This window comes from Dermochelys coriacea, chromosome 5 (genome assembly GCF_009764565.3).
Source record: "Dermochelys coriacea isolate rDerCor1 chromosome 5, rDerCor1.pri.v4, whole genome shotgun sequence".
In the NCBI taxonomy this organism is placed as follows: domain Eukaryota; kingdom Metazoa; phylum Chordata; order Testudines; family Dermochelyidae; genus Dermochelys; species Dermochelys coriacea.
The window spans coordinates 133,350,051-133,367,234 of NC_050072.1; the positions used below are offsets into that span (position 1 = coordinate 133,350,051).

A 17,184-nucleotide genomic window follows, 5' to 3' on the forward strand; every position below is an offset into this window, starting at 1 on the left:
TTATCTTGCACTACTATGGTGTCTCTCATCTGAGGATTTCAAAGGCTTTTATACACATGAATTTCGCCTCACAAGACCACTGCAAGGTAAGCAGGCATTCTGAACCCCATTTTACAGATGAAGAAAAACACACACACACACAGAGTTAATGACTTTATCCATAGTCACACATGAAATCTGTATTACAGGAAACAGAAACCAGGTATCCTAACATCCAGTTCCATACAATTGCAAGACTATACTTCCTTCCTCAAATGTGTTTCTCTTAGCTTTTACGTCACATTTAGCCTGCATGTTTGGTTCAGAGTAGGGAGAAAAAGATGCAGTGGATAAGCCAATTACGATAATGAAGATAATACCTAGCTCTTATGTAGTCCTTTTCATTAATAGATCTAAAAGTGCTGTACAAAAGGAGGTCAATAGCATTATCCGCATTTTACAAATGGGGAAACTGAGGCACAGAAAAGTAACATGACTCCCAAGCTAGTTGCAGAGTTGGGACTAGAACCCAGGTCTCCTGAGTGCCCTATGCACTAGGCCCCACATAAGTAACCCATTTGCCTTGCTACAAAGGTGAAATTCATTGATGTGTTACAATCTCCATGTAGGAAATACTCAGCAGAAGACAAATGGCCCAGCTCTGCTCCCAGTCACACGCTGGAGGGCCAATGATGTCCGTGAAGTTACTCAGGGTTTCCCAGCCATGTGAAGAGAGGAGAATTTGACTCACAGTGCACTAGAAACTTACTTGATCAAGTGTAGTCTGAGAAACGGAGTAGTCTTCTATGTGGAGTCTTTTTTTGTTCTGGGAGAGGATGCTAAATATCCTAGCCAGAGAGGATGGTGAGGATGGGAGCTGGTACTGAAGCATGTTCCGATGCTTCTCCTTCAGGACGCTGCCAGGAAAGGCAAGCCCAAAGAATTCCTGAACGGGCTTCAGGTTAGGGTTTGCCCCTGCTATTCGCACTACTATTGTATAACCATCTCCAAACCTGCAAACAACAGCACACAGAGGAATTTAGGTGAGTCTCTTTGAAAAAGAGGTGTCATTTCTTGTAGCTTAAAGAGTAACAAGAAAGCCATGCAAGAAGAACTGAAGAAGGAGAAAAATCACTCATGTCAATATCCCAGCAGTTCAGAATGAACTGGGTGGGCAGCCCTAAAAGTGCAGGCCCACTGACAATTCTGTGGCCTGAGCAAATTGAAAGAGCTCACCTGTTCTTCAGATGCTGGACACTGCCAAGACACCTGAACCGCCCATTGACCATTATTGCCATTCGAGTGCACAGGGCTTCGCATTCTTCCATGCTATGGGGGCAAATGAAAAAACATTAGCCCTGCAAAAAGGCTGCATTTTCTGAACTCACCACCACCACGTAGCACCGACCTGCGTTAACAGAAACAAAGCAGCTGAGCTGAATGTTTAGATTTCAAAATCTACCCCCAATGAAATCAGACTGGAGAAATACAATGCAGTATATACCCAACTATAATGAACACTACATGCCTGTGAGACGTAAGTACCACTGATCTCCCCTCCTTGATGATGCTCAAAGCACAGTTCCATAAGAAACGGCGTGCTTTGGGATCCATTCCTGTGGTTGGCTCATCCTGAAAATTACATTTAATAAACCATGTTATACTATAACATGCTACTGATACACTATTTCATATACTATGACAATATTTAACTGTGAAGAGTGAAAGCCACACCCATCCAAATGATTTTTACTGGAAAAGTTTAAAAGAAGAAAAAGTTTCATGGAAACTTTTCCCCTTTCTTTTCAAAACTTAAAATATGTTTTTTTCCCAGAAATGTTAACTTAGTAAAAATTTGATCAGTTGGTCAATATTTGGGGAACAGATTTTGTGAAGATTGTTAATTTTTTTCTCTAATTACAAAATTTGGTCATCAATTTCAACATTGGAAAAAATTAATGAGCTCTAGTTTAAAGAGAATGTGTAGCTCTCACTGATCACATACTATGGATTTTAGTAGCTGTCTTTCAAGAATTCACAAAAGGAAAGATAAAACCGTTGCTTTCTTATCTATTTTTTTTGCAAACTGTTTTCTCATAAAGGGCTGGATCTGATCATCCCTCTAAGCACAGAACTCCCTTGAAGTTAAGGGAGTTTTGTGTATAGAGCAGTGGCAGGCTATTGTCCTTAATTCTTAGTGAGTATCCAAATCTAGATGGTCATTGCCAAAGTAATTGGAAACAACTCTCTGGAACAAATTTCCAAAAATAGAGGTCTGAAGCTCATGCCATATATTTTGCCCTGTATTTATACATGTAACTACATCATGTTCACATACAAGTTGGGCCTTTGCACATGCAAATGACTTGTTATGCATTTAAATGTATACTTCATTGCCAAATGGCAAAATGTCACAGACCTCAATGGGAACAGCATTGAGACCTAGTTATTTTTAATGGAAAAAAATGTTAATACATGAGCAGTCGTGAACTCACCAGGAAAACCACTGGAGGGCTCCCAATCAGGGCAATAGCAGTGGAGAGCTTGCGTCTGTTCCCTCCACTGTAGTTCCCAGCATATTTTTCTCCATATTTCACAAGGCCCAGTTTACGAATTGCCCATTCGCCAACCTACAGGAAGAGAGGGCAACAGGACCTTCTGAATCGATATCAATGGGTGGGGAACTACTGCACTGGAAGGTAAAGAGTCTTTGGGAAATAGAAAAATATTTATAAAAATTAAGGCTGTCAATTAATCGCAGTTAAGTCATGCGATTAACTCAAAACAATTGCTATTAAAACAATTAATCCCAATTAATTGCACTTATAACAATAGAGTATCAATTGAAATGTATTAAATATTTTTGGATGTTTTTCTATATTTTCAGTATTGATTTCAGTTACAACACAGAACACAAAGTGCACATGGCTCGCTTTATTTTTGGTTACAAATATTTGCACTGTAAAAACAATAAACAAAAGAAATAGTATTTTTCAATTCATCTCATACAAGTACTGAAGTGCACGTTCTTTATCGTGAAAGCATAACTTACAAATGCAGATTTTTTTTCGGTTACATAACTGCACTCGAAAAGAAAACGGTGTAAAACTTTAGAGCCTACAAGTCCCCTCAGTCCTACTTCTTGTTCAGCCAATCGCTCAGACAAACAAGTTTGTTTACATTGACAGGAGATACTGCTGCCTGCTTCTTATTTACAATGTCACCTGAAAGTGAGAACAGGCATTTGCATGGCACTTTTGTAGCCAGTGTTGCAAGGTATTTACATGCCAGATCATTCGTATGCCTCTTCATGCTTTGGCCACCATTCCAGAGGACATGCTTCCAGCTGATGATGCTCATTAAAAAAATAATGCATCAATTTAATTTGTGACTGTACTCGTTGGGAGAGAATTGTATATCTCCGGTGCTGTTTTACCCATATTCTGCATATATTTCATGTTGTTATAGCAGTCTCGGATGATGACCCAGCCCATGTTCGTTTTAAGAACACTTTCACAGCAGATTTGACAAAACGCAAAGAAGGTACCAATGTGAGATTTCTAAAAATTCTAAAAATTTCTAAAAACAGCACTTGACTCAAGGTTTACGAATCTGAAGTGCTGTCCAAAATCTGAGAGGGACGAGATGTGGAGCATGCTTTTACAAATTTTAAAAGAGCAACACTCTGATGCGGAAACTTCAGAACTCAAACCACCAAAAAAAGAAAATCAGCCTTTTGCTGGTGGCATCTGACTCAGATGATGAAAATGAATCTGTGTCAGTCTGCAGTGCTTTGGATTGTTATCAAGCAGAACCCATCACCAGCATGGAATAATATCCTCTGGAATGGTTGCTGAAGCATGAAGGGACATATTTATGTGCCAGATGCGCTAAAGATTCATATCTTGCAACACCAGCTACAACAGTGCCATGCGAACGCCTGTTCTCACTTTCAGGTGTACTTGTGGCACCTTAGAGACTAACAAATTTATTTGAGCATAAGCTTTCGTGAGCTACAGCTCACTTCATCGGATGCATTTGGTGGAAAATACAGAGGGGAGATTGATATACACACACAGAGAACATGAAACAATGGGTTTATCATACACACTGTAAGGAGAGTGATCACTTAAGATGAGCCATCACCAGCAGCAGGGGGGGGAGGGAGGAAAACCTTTCATGGTGACAAGCAAGGTAGGCTAATTCCAGCAGTTAACAAGAACATCTGAGGAACAGTGGGGGGTGGGGTGGGGTGGGGTGGGGGGAGAAATAACATGGGGAAATAGTTTTACTTTGTGTAATGACTCATCAATTCCCAGTCTCTATTCAAGCCTAAGTTAATTGTATCCAGTTTGCAAATTAATTCCAATTCCGCAGTCTCTCGTTGGAGTCTGTTTCTGAAGTTTTTTTGTTGAAGAATAGCCACCCTCAGGTCTGTGATCGAGTGACCAGAGAGATTGAAGTGTTCTCCAATTGGTTTTTTGAATGTTATAATTCTTGACGTCTGATTTGTGTCCATTTATTCTTTTATGTAGAGACTGTCCAGTTTGGCCAATGTACATGGCAGAGGGGCATTGCTGGCACATGATGGCATATATCACATTGGTAGATGCGCAGGTGAACGAGCCTCTGATAGTGTGGCTGATGTGATTAGGCCCAATGATGGGTGTCCCCTGAATAGATATGTGGACAGAGTTGGCAACGGGCTTTGTTGCAAGGATAGGTTCCTGGGTTAGTGGTTCTGATGTGTGGTATGTGGTTGCCGGTGAGTATTTGCTTCAAATTGGGGGGCTGTCTGTAAGCAAGGACTGGCCTGTCTCCCAAGATCTGTGAGAGTGATGGGTCGTCCTTCAGGATGGGTTGTAGATCCTTGATGATGCGTTGGAGAGGTTTTAGTTGGGGGCTGAAGGTGATGGCTAGTGGCGTTCTGTTATTTTCTTTGTTGGGCCTGTCCTGTAGTAGGTGACTTCTGGGTACTCTTCTGGCTCTGTCAATCTGTTTCTTCACTTCAGCAGGTGGGTATTGTAGTTGTAGGAATGCATGATAGAGATCTTGTAGGTGTTTGTCTCTGTCTGAGGGGTTGGAGCTAATGCGGTTATATCGTAGAGCTTGGCTGTAGACAATGGATCGTGTGGTATGATCTGGATGAAAGCTAGAGGCATGTAGGTAGGAATAGCAGTCAGTAGGTTTCCGATATAGGGTGGTGTTTATGTGACCATCGCTTATTAGCACCGTAGTGTCCAGGAAGTGGATCTCTTGTGTGGACTGGTCCAGGCTGAGGTTGATGGTGGGATGGAAATTGTTGAAATCCTGGTGGAATTCCTCAAGGGCTTCTTTTCCATGGGTCCAGATGATGAAGATGTCATCAATGTAGCGCAAGTAGAATAGGGGCATTAGGGGACGAGAGCTGAGCAAGCGTTGTTCTAAGTCAGCCATAAAAATGTTGGCATACTGTGGGACCATGCAGGTACCCATCGCAGTGCTGCTGATTTGAAGGTATACATTGTCCCCAAATGTGAAATAGTTATGGGTGAGGACAAAGTCACAAAGTTCAGCCACCAGGTTAGCCGTGACATTATCAGGGGTACCGTTCCTGACGGCTTGTAGTCCATCTTTGTGTGGAATGTCGGTGTAGAGGGCTTTACATCCATAGTGGCCAGAATGGTGTTTTTAGGAAGATCACCGATGGATTGTAGTTTCCTCAGGAAGTCATTGGTGTCCCAAAGATAGCTGGGAGTGCTAGTAACGTAGGGCCTGAGGAGGGAGTCTGCATAGCCAGACAATCCTGCTGTCAGGGTGCCAATGCCTGAGATGATGGGGCGTCCAGGATTTCCAGGTTTATGGATCTTGGGTAGCAGATAGAATACCCCAGGTCAGGGTTCTAGGGGTGTGTCTGTGCGGATTTGTTCTTTTGCTTTTTCAGCATGCCACTGACTTCCTGAGGCCCAACAAAGAAAATAACAGAACGCCACTAGCCATCACCTTCAGCCCCCAACTATAACCTCTCCAACGCATCATCAAGGATCTACAACCTATCCTGAAGGACGACTCATCACTCTCACAGATCTTGGGAGACAGGCCAGTCCTTGCTTACAGACAGCCCCCCAATCTGAAGCAAATACTCACCGGCAACCACACACCACACAACAGAACCCCTAACCCAGGAACCTATCCTTGCAACAAAGCCCGTTGCCAACTCTGCCCACATATCTATTCAGGGGACACCATCATAGGGCCTAATCACATCAGCCACACTATCAGAGGCTCGTTCACCTGCGCATCTACCAATGTGATATATGCCATCATGTGCCAGCAATGCCCCTCTGCCATGTACATTGGCCAAACTGGACAGTCTCTACGTAAAAGAATGAATGGACACAAATCAGACGTCAAGAATTATAACATTCAAAAACCAGTTGGAGAACACTTCAATCTCTCTGGTCATTCGATTACAGACCTGAGGGTGGCTATTCTTCAACAAAAAAACTTCAAAAACAGACTCCAACGAGAGACTGCTGAATTGGAATTAATTTGCAAACTGGATACAATTAACTTAGGCTTGAATAGAGACTGGGAATGGATGAGTCATTACACAAAGTAAAACTATTTCCCCATGTTATTTCTCCCCCTACCCCACCCCCCACTGTTCCTCAGATGTTCTTGTTAACTGCTGGAAATGGCCTACCTTGCTTGTCACCATGAAAGGTTTTCCTCCTTTCCCCCCCTGCTGCTGGTGATGGCTCATCTTAAGTGATCACTCTCCTTACAGTGTGTATGATAAAACCCCTTGTTTCATGTGCTCTGTGTGTGTATATAAATCTCCCTACTGTGTTTTCCACCAAATGCATCCGATGAAGTGAGCTGTAGCTCACGAAAGCTTATGCTCAAATAAATTTGTTAGTCTCTAAGGTGCCACAAGTCCTCCTTTTTGCGAATACAGACTAACACAGCTGCTACTCTGAAACCTGTCACTTTCAGGTGACATTGTAAACAAGAAGTGGGCAGCATTATCTCCTGCAAATTGTAGCCAACCTTGTTTGTCTGAGTGATTGGCTGACCAAGAAGTAGGACTGAGTGGACTTATAGGCTCTGAAGTTTTACATTGTTTTATTTTTTAATGCAGGAGGTTTTTTTTTACATAATTCTACATTTATAAGTTCAACTTTCATGATAAAGAGATTGCACTACAGCACTTGTGTAAGGTGAATTGAAAAATACATTTTTTTTGTTTTTTACAGTACAAATATTTGTAATAAAAAATAAATATAAAGTGAGCACTGTACACTTTGTATTCTGTGTTGTAATTAAAATTAATATATTTGAAAATGTAGTAAACATCCAAAAATATTTAAATAAATGCTATTCTATTTTTGCACAATTAATTTTGTTAATTGCTTGACAGCCCTAATAAAAATAGATCCAGTTATACAGCATTCTCGTTGGATAATGCTCAGTGCCCATTCACTTGGTGGCAAGCTACTGTTTCCCAGGGCTTGCAATAACATGACTCATTGTTCGCTCATAGGAAAGAAATGGCTGAAGATTCCTCAAGGTGCTTGCAGTTACTACACACCACCACTGCAGATGAAGGCCCTTAAACTGATTGGGGAAGATCCTCAGCTAGTATAAACGGCCACAGCTCCTTTACATAGATACAGCCTGTTAGTATTTCCAGACCAGCACTCTATTGAGATCTCCCGTATTTGGGATGTAGGTGGCGCAGGTTGCTGACAGCATGAGAAATCAACAGCAGAGAGGGAGGGATTTGATACCAATGGCCTGAATGACTGACTGCTCCAGCCCTGGGAACACCAAAATGTCAGTGTTCAAATAATGAAAATTTAGTCCCTATAAAAGATGAGTGGCCAGACTGGGAAGCCCTTAAATTGGTGAGCATTTATTCCCAATGAACTCAGTGGGACTACTCCTCAGAGTAAATGATCAGCAACAGGAATAAGGACTCCACCATTTGTCCCTAAATAAGCATTCCTTAAGGCAACAGATCAGTCTAGGAGTAATGGTGACCAGTAGGAAAAGCCCAGGGAGGGTTTAACTGACTTGAAACCCAGGTTTACTGGTAATATCAGCTGCTTTGGGCAGGACACAGTTGTCCTAGGTAGCAGTCAACGAGCAGAACACTTGTTTAGTACTGAAAAAATACGGGAGATGACAATTTTGCTGTCCTGTCCAAACAAACGGATTGCAGTGGACAGTGGAATGCATGCCAGCAATAATGTGTAACCAGTTCAGCCAGGGTGTGTGCTTTCCATTTTGCGTACCTGGCAGACCTCTTTCTCAGGAACACCCCGTAAAAGTGCATAGAACTCCAGATGTTCTCTCCCTGTCAACAGCTCATTAATAGCATCAAACTGAGGGCAATAGCCCATGTTCTGATGGACTCCTTGGATGTTAGATAAGATACTGTAAAGCAAGAGAAGATCCATAGTTAGGGTGGTGCAACATCCATTGCCTTTTCAGGTAGGGAATACAGAACAGGGATATGACCATTCAACATTCTGGAAGTATCAAACCCCAGTGGCTTAGGCAAAGATGTAACTGGATCCCAAAAGCAATTCGGGGTCACATTAATTTCTTTTAAAATGTGACCATTAATCACGATGGGTACCTTTTCAAAAATGCCTACGTAACTTAGGAGTCTATTGGCATGTCTACATGACAAGTTGCTGCGTGGCAAGCCTGGTCTGCTATAGCACAGTGAAAACCCTGGAGTGCCAGCAGTAAGGCAAGCTGCACTCTGGGACTTTCACTGTGCAGCAAGCTGATGTGCTGGAGTTTCATACCGTGGCTTGCTACGCAGTAACTTGCTGTTTGGTCAAGTCCTAAGCCCCATTTTCAAAAGTGACTTGGGGTTTAGGTACATTTGAAAATGTTACCCTATGACCTTGACTCAGCAGAGCACATGCTTAAAGTTAGGCAGGTTTAGCCCTAGTGCAAGCAGGGGCCAGTCTAGCAAAGTCAGTGGAGTTACATCTGCTTGGGAATTTGAACACACAGGAGAGAGAGAGAAGCAGAGGTTTTTCTTTGGTGTAAAGCAGAGGGAAGAGGAGTTGTGTCTTCTGCTCACCTGTTTCCCTTCAGAAAAGCTTCTCCTCCCGTCACATCTGTATCTCCAGTTAGCATCTTGAAAGTTGACGACTTGCCAGCGCCATTCACTCCCAGGAGGCCAAAGCACTGAAAACATCAAAGAGCATATGAGTCCATGTGTATCTGAGTGCATGACTTGGCCTGCAGAATCTTTTATTACTGGCAACGACACATACGGCGGGAAGAAGTCCCTGAACTCTCAGAGCTCAGGGTGAGAGTGAGGGACTATAGGAAAAAAACATCTTTTTATGTATAAATGTGAGCAAATCTGATCTGGAATTAGCAAGACAGACTAACGCTGGCTCCCCCTATTCTCACAGCCGCTCTTCAGTGTAATACCACATTTTCATAGGAAGTTTCTGAACTTTTATTTCAAACTGAAATCATTTGGAAGGGAGGAGGGAACAAAAGCATTTTATCTAGTGGAATAGCCTCAGACTGCATACCAAACACTAATGTATTTATCCTGCCACCCCAAGGGAGGTCCAGGAGTGTGATTATCCTTGTTTTCCTGAGGGATTTAGTGATTTGTCCAAGGTCACACCCAGAGTTTATGGCAGAGCTGGGAATTGTCTTAAGCACAAGATCATGTCTCCTCTTTATTACAATGAAAACCTGTAGGATTTCAGCTCTTATCCTACTCACTGCCTCCTACTGCTCCTAAATAGTTAGGTAAAAATAAACACAGATCTAGATGACCAATTGGACGTTACCTCCCCAGGAGGGATTCCAACACAGATCCGGTCAACAGCTGGTTTTCTCTTCATTCTATAAATCTGAAACCAGGAAATACAAATTAATAAGAATAACAAATGTGGGAGGGTGGGAGAAGAGAGAGAATCTGAGCCCCTCATACTTTCCAAGACATCCTTAAGGCTCCAGTCCTGATCCCCCTGGACTTGATGGCTAAACTCTCATTGGACTCCAGTGGGACAGAATTAGGCTTTTTACTACCGCATCAAATCATACTAGCCATACTCCCGGAGGTAACTGGTGGTTGAGATAATCAGGGGAGTTGATTTTGGGATCTGCACTCAGGCATACAAGGCCAGATCCTCGGCTGGGTTAATTGGCGTAGTTCTGTTGATTTCAGTGGAGGGTCCAGTATGGCCCAGTATCTGATGGGGGAAGAAACTGTAATGTGTCAAGGCAGTACCCGAGACACATGAGACTTGTGTCAGAGATGTGTGTGTTTCTGGATGCAGATGCACTGCTGACATCCAACACATTTTACCTGATGGAAGTGAACTGCCTTTTAAGTCTGCGAATAGAATATATCTGGACCCCAACTCAAAGTCCACTGAAATCAGTGGGAGTCTTCCCCTTGACTCCCGTGGGCTCTGGATCAGATCTTGGGTAAGCTGTGTGGTACTGGTGAGGGACTGCCCCAGTCCTATCTAGGTAAGCATGAGCAGCCCTCTATCTCTCACCTTGGTCAGCTCTTTGATTTCAAGGATGTCACTCTGTCCGCCACCACTAATTATCCTCTGCCTCTCCCTGGTCACATCCTCATCCTCATCATTCACAGGAGGCAACTTGGCACTGACAGACCTTTGAAGGGGAAAGAGTCAACATGTGAAAAGGAAGAGGGGAAAGCATCCTAGGTGAATGCATTACAAATGAAAGACAGAGAGGGTGAGACAGGTGTCAATCATGCACCAGCATCCAAACAGAACATACCTGGGGAAGCCCTTCTGTGTTTGCAATTCAACCCTGTGTAGAAGGCTAGCAAGCTACTTCCATCCCACTTAGGCCTTCAAGGCGAGGCTTCAGTGCACAGACCATGTGCTGACCCTGTGCATGCAGGGGAATTTCACCCATAGCGAATGCTGATCTATTTGGTGTCAGAGATTCTATAAATGTCTCACTGTTAAATCCAGGAACATGACTCCTAAGGTCTCCAGCACACTCCTGGGCTACTGATTATTGCTGTGTTCACATAGCGTCCTCCAGGCAAAACCGATTTCAGACCAACTAACGTTTGCTCAAGTTCAAAGTATTGCCAAGGACCAAAATGTCCTTTCTTCGAGATGCCTCCCACAGCTTTTCTCAAGCTGCTTTGATTGGCTTGGGGTACACAGGGAGGTGGTTTTGCACTAGAATTTTAAAACTGTGCTAGTGATGCAAACTTTGGGCCCATTCCTGCTGTCACTCAGGTAAATGGAAAAACGACGGGCAGGGTCTGGCTGCACAAGAATTTCCCACTGTCAATTGACAATGAGATGGTACAGTGGCTGGCTGCACAAGCATCATCGTTAACACAAGGTTGATAACTGTGATTGGACGTTGCTGATTGTCTAAGTTGTAGCAGGGGTCTTTTGCAATATGACCGGGCCAGCTGTGTTCTATATGTCAGAGCCAAGAGCACACCTCAGGCTTCTGCATCTTTCCCCCCAGCCCACAACACTGAAGCATGGTGCAGAGCAAGCTTACCGCGGTTTGATGAAGAACCTGTACTGGATGAGCACTGTGATAAGGAAGAAGACTGCCCCTTCCACAGCCATGGCAAAGAGGTTCCGTCCCACCAGATCCCAGGACAGAGGGGACACAAAACGGTTCTCACCTGTTTGGAAAAGCCGAAGCACACAGTCAGCTTTGCACAGCGGCTGGAGAGACCAACACAAAGATGAAAGGCTTTTGCCCTGAGAGAGCTTACAGACTCATTTTAGACAAGATGCAATGAGGGGGTGACACTAAGGGGAAAGAGAGGACAAAGATAATAAAATCACGTGGTAACCCAGTTTTGGCTTGTGCACGTAGTACTTTTATAATAGTGATATTCAGATGTTCAGTGTACTAGATGCTGCACATAGCTATAGTAATAGACAGGCCCTGCCCTGAAGATCTTACAATCTCAATAGACAAGACAGTGAAAGGAAGCATTATCCCCATTTTACAAAGGGGGAACTGAGTCACAGAAAGATGAAGTGACTTGCCCAAGGGCACACAGAAGGTCTGTGGTGATGCCAGGAGTTGAACCCAGCTCTCCTGACTCCCAGCCCTACTGCCTTAACCACACGACCATCCTTTCTCTCAACTTGAGGCTGCATTTCACACAACTACATTTTTGTATTTTTAAAGAATCAATTGACTTCCTAATAATTCAAGCTCCCTAACAGCTGAGAACTATTTGCTCTCTAGTCCTGGTAAGGAATCAGATGGGATAGCTACAGGCTCTGGCCAGTTCAGAGCAGACCTCTGTACTGTTTTCACTACTGTTAGCTAGGCACTAATCCTGCCAGGCCCTGTGAGCCAAGGGCCCTCAGTTCCTGGTGATTTTAATGGGAGTGGAAGGTGCTCAGCACCTCCCAGGCTCATGCCTGGGTGTCCAGCTGACATTGTGGATCCCACATTGTGTGCGGTCACTTACCAAACCTTTCCAAAGCGTCGGCCATGGCCTGATTTTTCACCATGTCGATCAGTCCCCGCCCCAGGCAGAAGTGGGGGAAGATGAGGAACACAGACTTCAAGATTTCATTGATGTTGTTCAGCTTCTAAAGGAACAAAAGCCAAGCACAAATCAGCCACCTGTGCTGCTTCTCAAGGCAGAGAACAAAAAAGCAGGGAGGTTTAGCTTGCTGAGGATGACTGTCCTGTGAATTTGCTTCCCAATGGGTAGAAATAATCACTCCACCACCAACCTCTGACAGCATGGATTAGACAAACAAACCTGACAAATAATGGGAGAATCCTCTGGACATGATGATAATTGTGCCCCAGGACCCCATAGTGCAAAGCACTGTATGTACCAACATCACAAAGACAGTCCAGCCAGGAGGGCTCAGAGTCCAAGATTTAGATAATACGCTTGAGGTGAACACATAGGGCTGGGGTCGAGGTAACAGCAGAGAGATGGGGTGCCATGCACTGTCTCAGCACCCATAATAGTCACAGATTACCATCAGCTGTACTAATGCCAAGCAGGCATGGGATACCCATTCCCCCAGGTCTCCAGAGAGCAGGGGACTGGTATTCTTATCTCAGCTTTCACTTCTACCGCCCAGTGAATACAGAGCTTAGCTTATCTGCACAGCACTCAGAAGCTACCAAACTCACTTTTTCCCTTTGACTATCGATTAGAAACAGCTGAAGAGTTTTAAGCCCCTTTCAGCAAGGAATGTAAGCATGTGAGTCATGCCACTGATGTCAAAGGGGCTACTCGTGTGCTTAAAGTTACACACATTCTTACGTGCCTTGCTGAACTGGGGTCTTCTGGGCAACATGCCCCACTTGCTCCACCATTCCCGATTCTGACCACCTGACCTAGCCTTCCCTACCACTCCCCTGAATACCAGGAGATACAGAGTAGACACTGGTTTCCTAAGGGCAATGTAAAGCAGCAGCACTGGGGGGGAGGAGTCGCAGCGGCAGGATATGTCAGTGGGAACATACGTTGTTGGTGAAGAGCTCGAGGACGAAAGTGGCCACGCTGCCATTTATGCCAATGAAGAGATTCACGCTGGTCAGCACCACGTAGGCTGTGCTGGGGATTTTGAACACAAAGGAAGCTGGGTACATGAGTGGCGTTATAGACCACCTGGTGAGCAGAAAGACACAGTAAGATGCGTCATTCACAGCACACAGTCCACTGGAGCCTCACGGATCCCCTCGAGAGATACAACCTTACCCATAGAGCAGGAGGAGAAGGGCCAGCGCAGGCAGGTTGGAAGAGGACACGTAGGACTTCTGTTGGAAGCAGATGAAGATGATGATAACCAAGGTGGCTGGAACTATGTAGTTGCACTGGAAGGAGGAAGAAATAGCTCCAGGTTACTTGCAAAATAAAAGCATCTTAATGCTCTAATGGAGGAAATCAGGGTAAAAATATGGGAATAGAATTGAAAATTATTATGCTATCTGCTCAGAAAATAAATTAGCACATTATACGTGGTGATTGGAGAGCTGGCCAGCCACTCCACATCTTCCTTAGTCCAGCACCGGAAACATACTGTGTACTCATCCTAGGGTGAATCGCAGTGCCCAGGATGTTAAAATAAATGAAGAAGAATAAGTCAAGGTGTTTATGATTTTCACAATTATTTGTATTAGAGTAGCCAGATACTGATGAGAGGTTTTTCACATATGGGGCCCTGTTGTGCTGGCTCTGGACATGCACAAAGTGACAGCCCCGCCCTGAAGAGCTAGCAATAGATTAAAAGACAAGATATAAGGTGGCAGGGGAAACAGAGGCATGGAAAGGAGAAGTGACTTGCCAAAGGCCACAGAACAGGCCAGCCAGCAGCTGAGCTGGGAATCAAACCCAGAACTGCTGAGTCCCAGTGCAGTGGCCTGACCACACTGTAGAATCTTCAGTGCTAGCTAATGTCAGTAAATTCCCCTGAAAGTGGGAGTTCACCAGGCCCTTTCAGTAGGTGTGTGACCATATGCACGTCCGTGTGCACACATGCACGCACCAGGGCCAAATTCAGCCCAGCCAGAACTCCATAACTGCACCAGCTTATACCAGGGATGGTCAGCTGTGCAGAGAGACAAATGCTGTGTTGGCAGGACAGCCAGGTGGGTGGAGCAGGGGCAGGAGCAGCTTGTCAGAACTACCAGGCACCAGAACACTCATCACATGCATCCCGTGAAGGCGTGTATAAGAGCGCACATGCCTTCATCCCAGGGACCTCTGCAACAAAGGCATAGTGCCTTTGAGGCTCTGCACTGCCCCCGCAGCAGGCCTGGGCCTAACCCGCACAAGCTGGCCTTAGGTTTGCAGCAATGGGTGTTATACACAGTGTAACCTGCTCTAAAGGATGAGCTCCCGTGAGGCAATCTTACCATATCCCAGACGAAGTTAGCCAGCCAGTAGATCACCGGCTTCACCCCACTGATGAACTGCAGGTGCTTGGCCTTGCTAACCCGCTCCTGGATCAAGAAAACCACAAAACTGGCTGGGACAAAGGACATGGCGAAGATCACACAGATGGAGACTAAAACGTCCACCGACGTGGTCATCCTGGGCAAAGGGAAATCAGAGTGGCAATAAATTACTGCCAGAGTCACCCTCCAGACGCTCCAGCGCACATTAGCCCCATAACCTGAACTGGGGCCCAATTCTCCCACCCTCACTACGCAATGGGAATGCAGGTGGTAGAACTGGGCCCTCTGTTTAAAGCTCTGTTACAGGTATGTTCATTGAAAAGGTATTGTTGGGCCGGATAATGATGAGAGGTCTTTCACATGTGTCTAACCGCAAGGGAAAATGTAGGGATTTACAGCTGGTCTTTACTCCATCAAAGATCAGATGTGCAGGGTGCGGGTGCAGGAGAGCAAAGCTCCGCCCAGCACTTTTCTAGCATTAACAAGTTTCAGCATAATGCAGCTGGGAGAGTCAGGGACTCAGATTTGCAACGCTGCTTAGGGGATTTGGACACCCAAGTCCCATTAATGTAATGGGAACTGGAGATGCAATTCCCATAGGAGGCTTTGGAAATCTCAGCCTGGAGTGCTGCAAAATCCCTGGCCAGATCCTCAGCTGGTGACTACAACTGGCCACGTTTATCCACATTTGAATCACTAAGGTATCCTGATTCTTTTATTTACCCGCTCCCCTCCCCAAACACTCATTTCTTGCAGCTTCCTTAATTCCAAGGCACTTTCTTCTCCCCTCCTTTCCATTCCTTGTAGCCCCCCCGTCTCCAGCAGGCCGCAGATATCATTCATACTAGGACGTACAGGGCGACCTCGGAGAGCTGCTGCTTGGTGAGATTGAGCGGGTGATTGAACGCGGTGATCCCGTAAGTGCTGGGATTCTTGCCGTCCTGAAGATTGGCCCGGAGGATGGCATTGTTGATCACATTCAGGAAGGAGCCAATGGCATGCCAGCCTTTGTTATTGAACCAAACCTGAAAAGTAACACACCAGTATCAATAGGATTGCCAGCCATGCCTTCCATTCTACAGGCTCCCTCATGTCAATAGCCAAGGGGTTCAGAGGTCTACAGCCACTTGGGTGTGGTGGAACGATGTACTGATTCTTCCTGCCTTTTTGCAAACTATTGTCAGCCACCTCAGTGGCACAATATACAGTTTGACAAGGGCATCATATATGCCCCCTGGTCTCCTGAACAAAGGTGGTAGCATCACTTCAGTTCATGAGGAACCTGGGATGAGGTCCTAAACATGTGTGATTGGATGCATATGGCCTATGTGCACTGGGAAAGCACAATCCATGGTTCCTATGCTGGTAGCAGGTACATGCCACAATCTACTGATTTCCAAGACTTTGATCCAACATCCATTAGAGTCAATGGGCTTTGGACTGGGGTCCAAGAAGCCACTCTCTCCTGGAAATCCCACACAGGGATGTGGGCACTTTGGTTCTGTTGGCAAACGATTCGGGTGCAGTGCCCCCTGTTCTGAACACATGCTGCATACAGATCGCCAATTAGAAGCAGAGCTTGGGTTTAAAATGCTAGTTCTGGCTCTGAATATCAGGCACAGCAGTGGGTGGGCAGGATTTACCTTCACATTGTTTTTTGTGTCCATCCCTTTCATGAAGCTTCCCAAGCTGTGAAGAAACTGATCTCCAGAACTCCCCTGTGAACAGCACACAATGGCACATCTGCTTCATTCATTATAGACCGTGCAACGGATACCTTATTTATACTGGTTTCTTTGCCACAGACTGGGGAATGGGTAAGATGTCCCAGCCTCACACTCCCCCTGCACTGCAGTCCCCAGGCTCAGAGTCTGCTCCCGCACTATTCTTCTGGGATGACTCCAGAATGGGCAGGAAGTCAAGAGAGCCCCAGGGAACTCCAGAACTCTCTTTTGTGTGGTAGCAACTAACCACCACAATCCCACACAGAACTTTCCTATTACAGCAGCTCTCGGAGACACTGTGTCACAAATACTTGCCCTCCCAAGAAAATCAATAGCCTAGATTCCTTCCTGTGCCAAGATCCATTAAGTGCAAAGGGGTGGGCTGAGGCTCACTGATTCTCTGAAGCAATTTGCACTTCCTAGGCACAGGTTAGAGCAGCTGCGAGGCTGCTCTAATTTACGCCAAGTGGCAATTGGGCTGGATGGGGCATAGAGGCCCTCTACTCCTGCTCTGTGCCATCTGAGAGTAGAGGAGCTCTGAGCTAGCCAG

General features: G+C 45.2%; 1 protein-coding gene across 4 annotated transcripts in view; it reads right to left on the reverse strand.

Annotated features, from left to right (window-relative positions):
* ABCA1 (ATP binding cassette subfamily A member 1) overlaps positions 1 to 17,184 on the reverse strand; it is a 146,798-nt gene that overhangs the window by 5,531 nt on the left and 124,083 nt on the right. For all 4 annotated transcript variants that reach the window (XM_043515354.1, XM_038402133.2, XM_038402132.2 and 1 more), the window contains 15 exons: positions 16,554 to 16,628; positions 15,766 to 15,935; positions 14,869 to 15,046; positions 13,712 to 13,827; positions 13,477 to 13,621; positions 12,455 to 12,578; positions 11,518 to 11,647; positions 10,515 to 10,635; positions 9,798 to 9,860; positions 9,065 to 9,171; positions 8,259 to 8,400; positions 2,475 to 2,609; positions 1,508 to 1,611; positions 1,216 to 1,308; positions 749 to 992 (listed from right to left, as the gene is read on the reverse strand). In XM_043515354.1, coding sequence (XP_043371289.1) covers positions 749 to 992; positions 1,216 to 1,308; positions 1,508 to 1,611; positions 2,475 to 2,609; positions 8,259 to 8,400; positions 9,065 to 9,171; positions 9,798 to 9,860; positions 10,515 to 10,635; positions 11,518 to 11,647; positions 12,455 to 12,578; positions 13,477 to 13,621; positions 13,712 to 13,827; positions 14,869 to 15,046; positions 15,766 to 15,935; positions 16,554 to 16,628 — 1,947 coding nt within the window. The remainder of the gene's footprint in view (positions 1 to 748; positions 993 to 1,215; positions 1,309 to 1,507; positions 1,612 to 2,474; positions 2,610 to 8,258; positions 8,401 to 9,064; positions 9,172 to 9,797; positions 9,861 to 10,514; positions 10,636 to 11,517; positions 11,648 to 12,454; positions 12,579 to 13,476; positions 13,622 to 13,711; positions 13,828 to 14,868; positions 15,047 to 15,765; positions 15,936 to 16,553; positions 16,629 to 17,184) is intronic.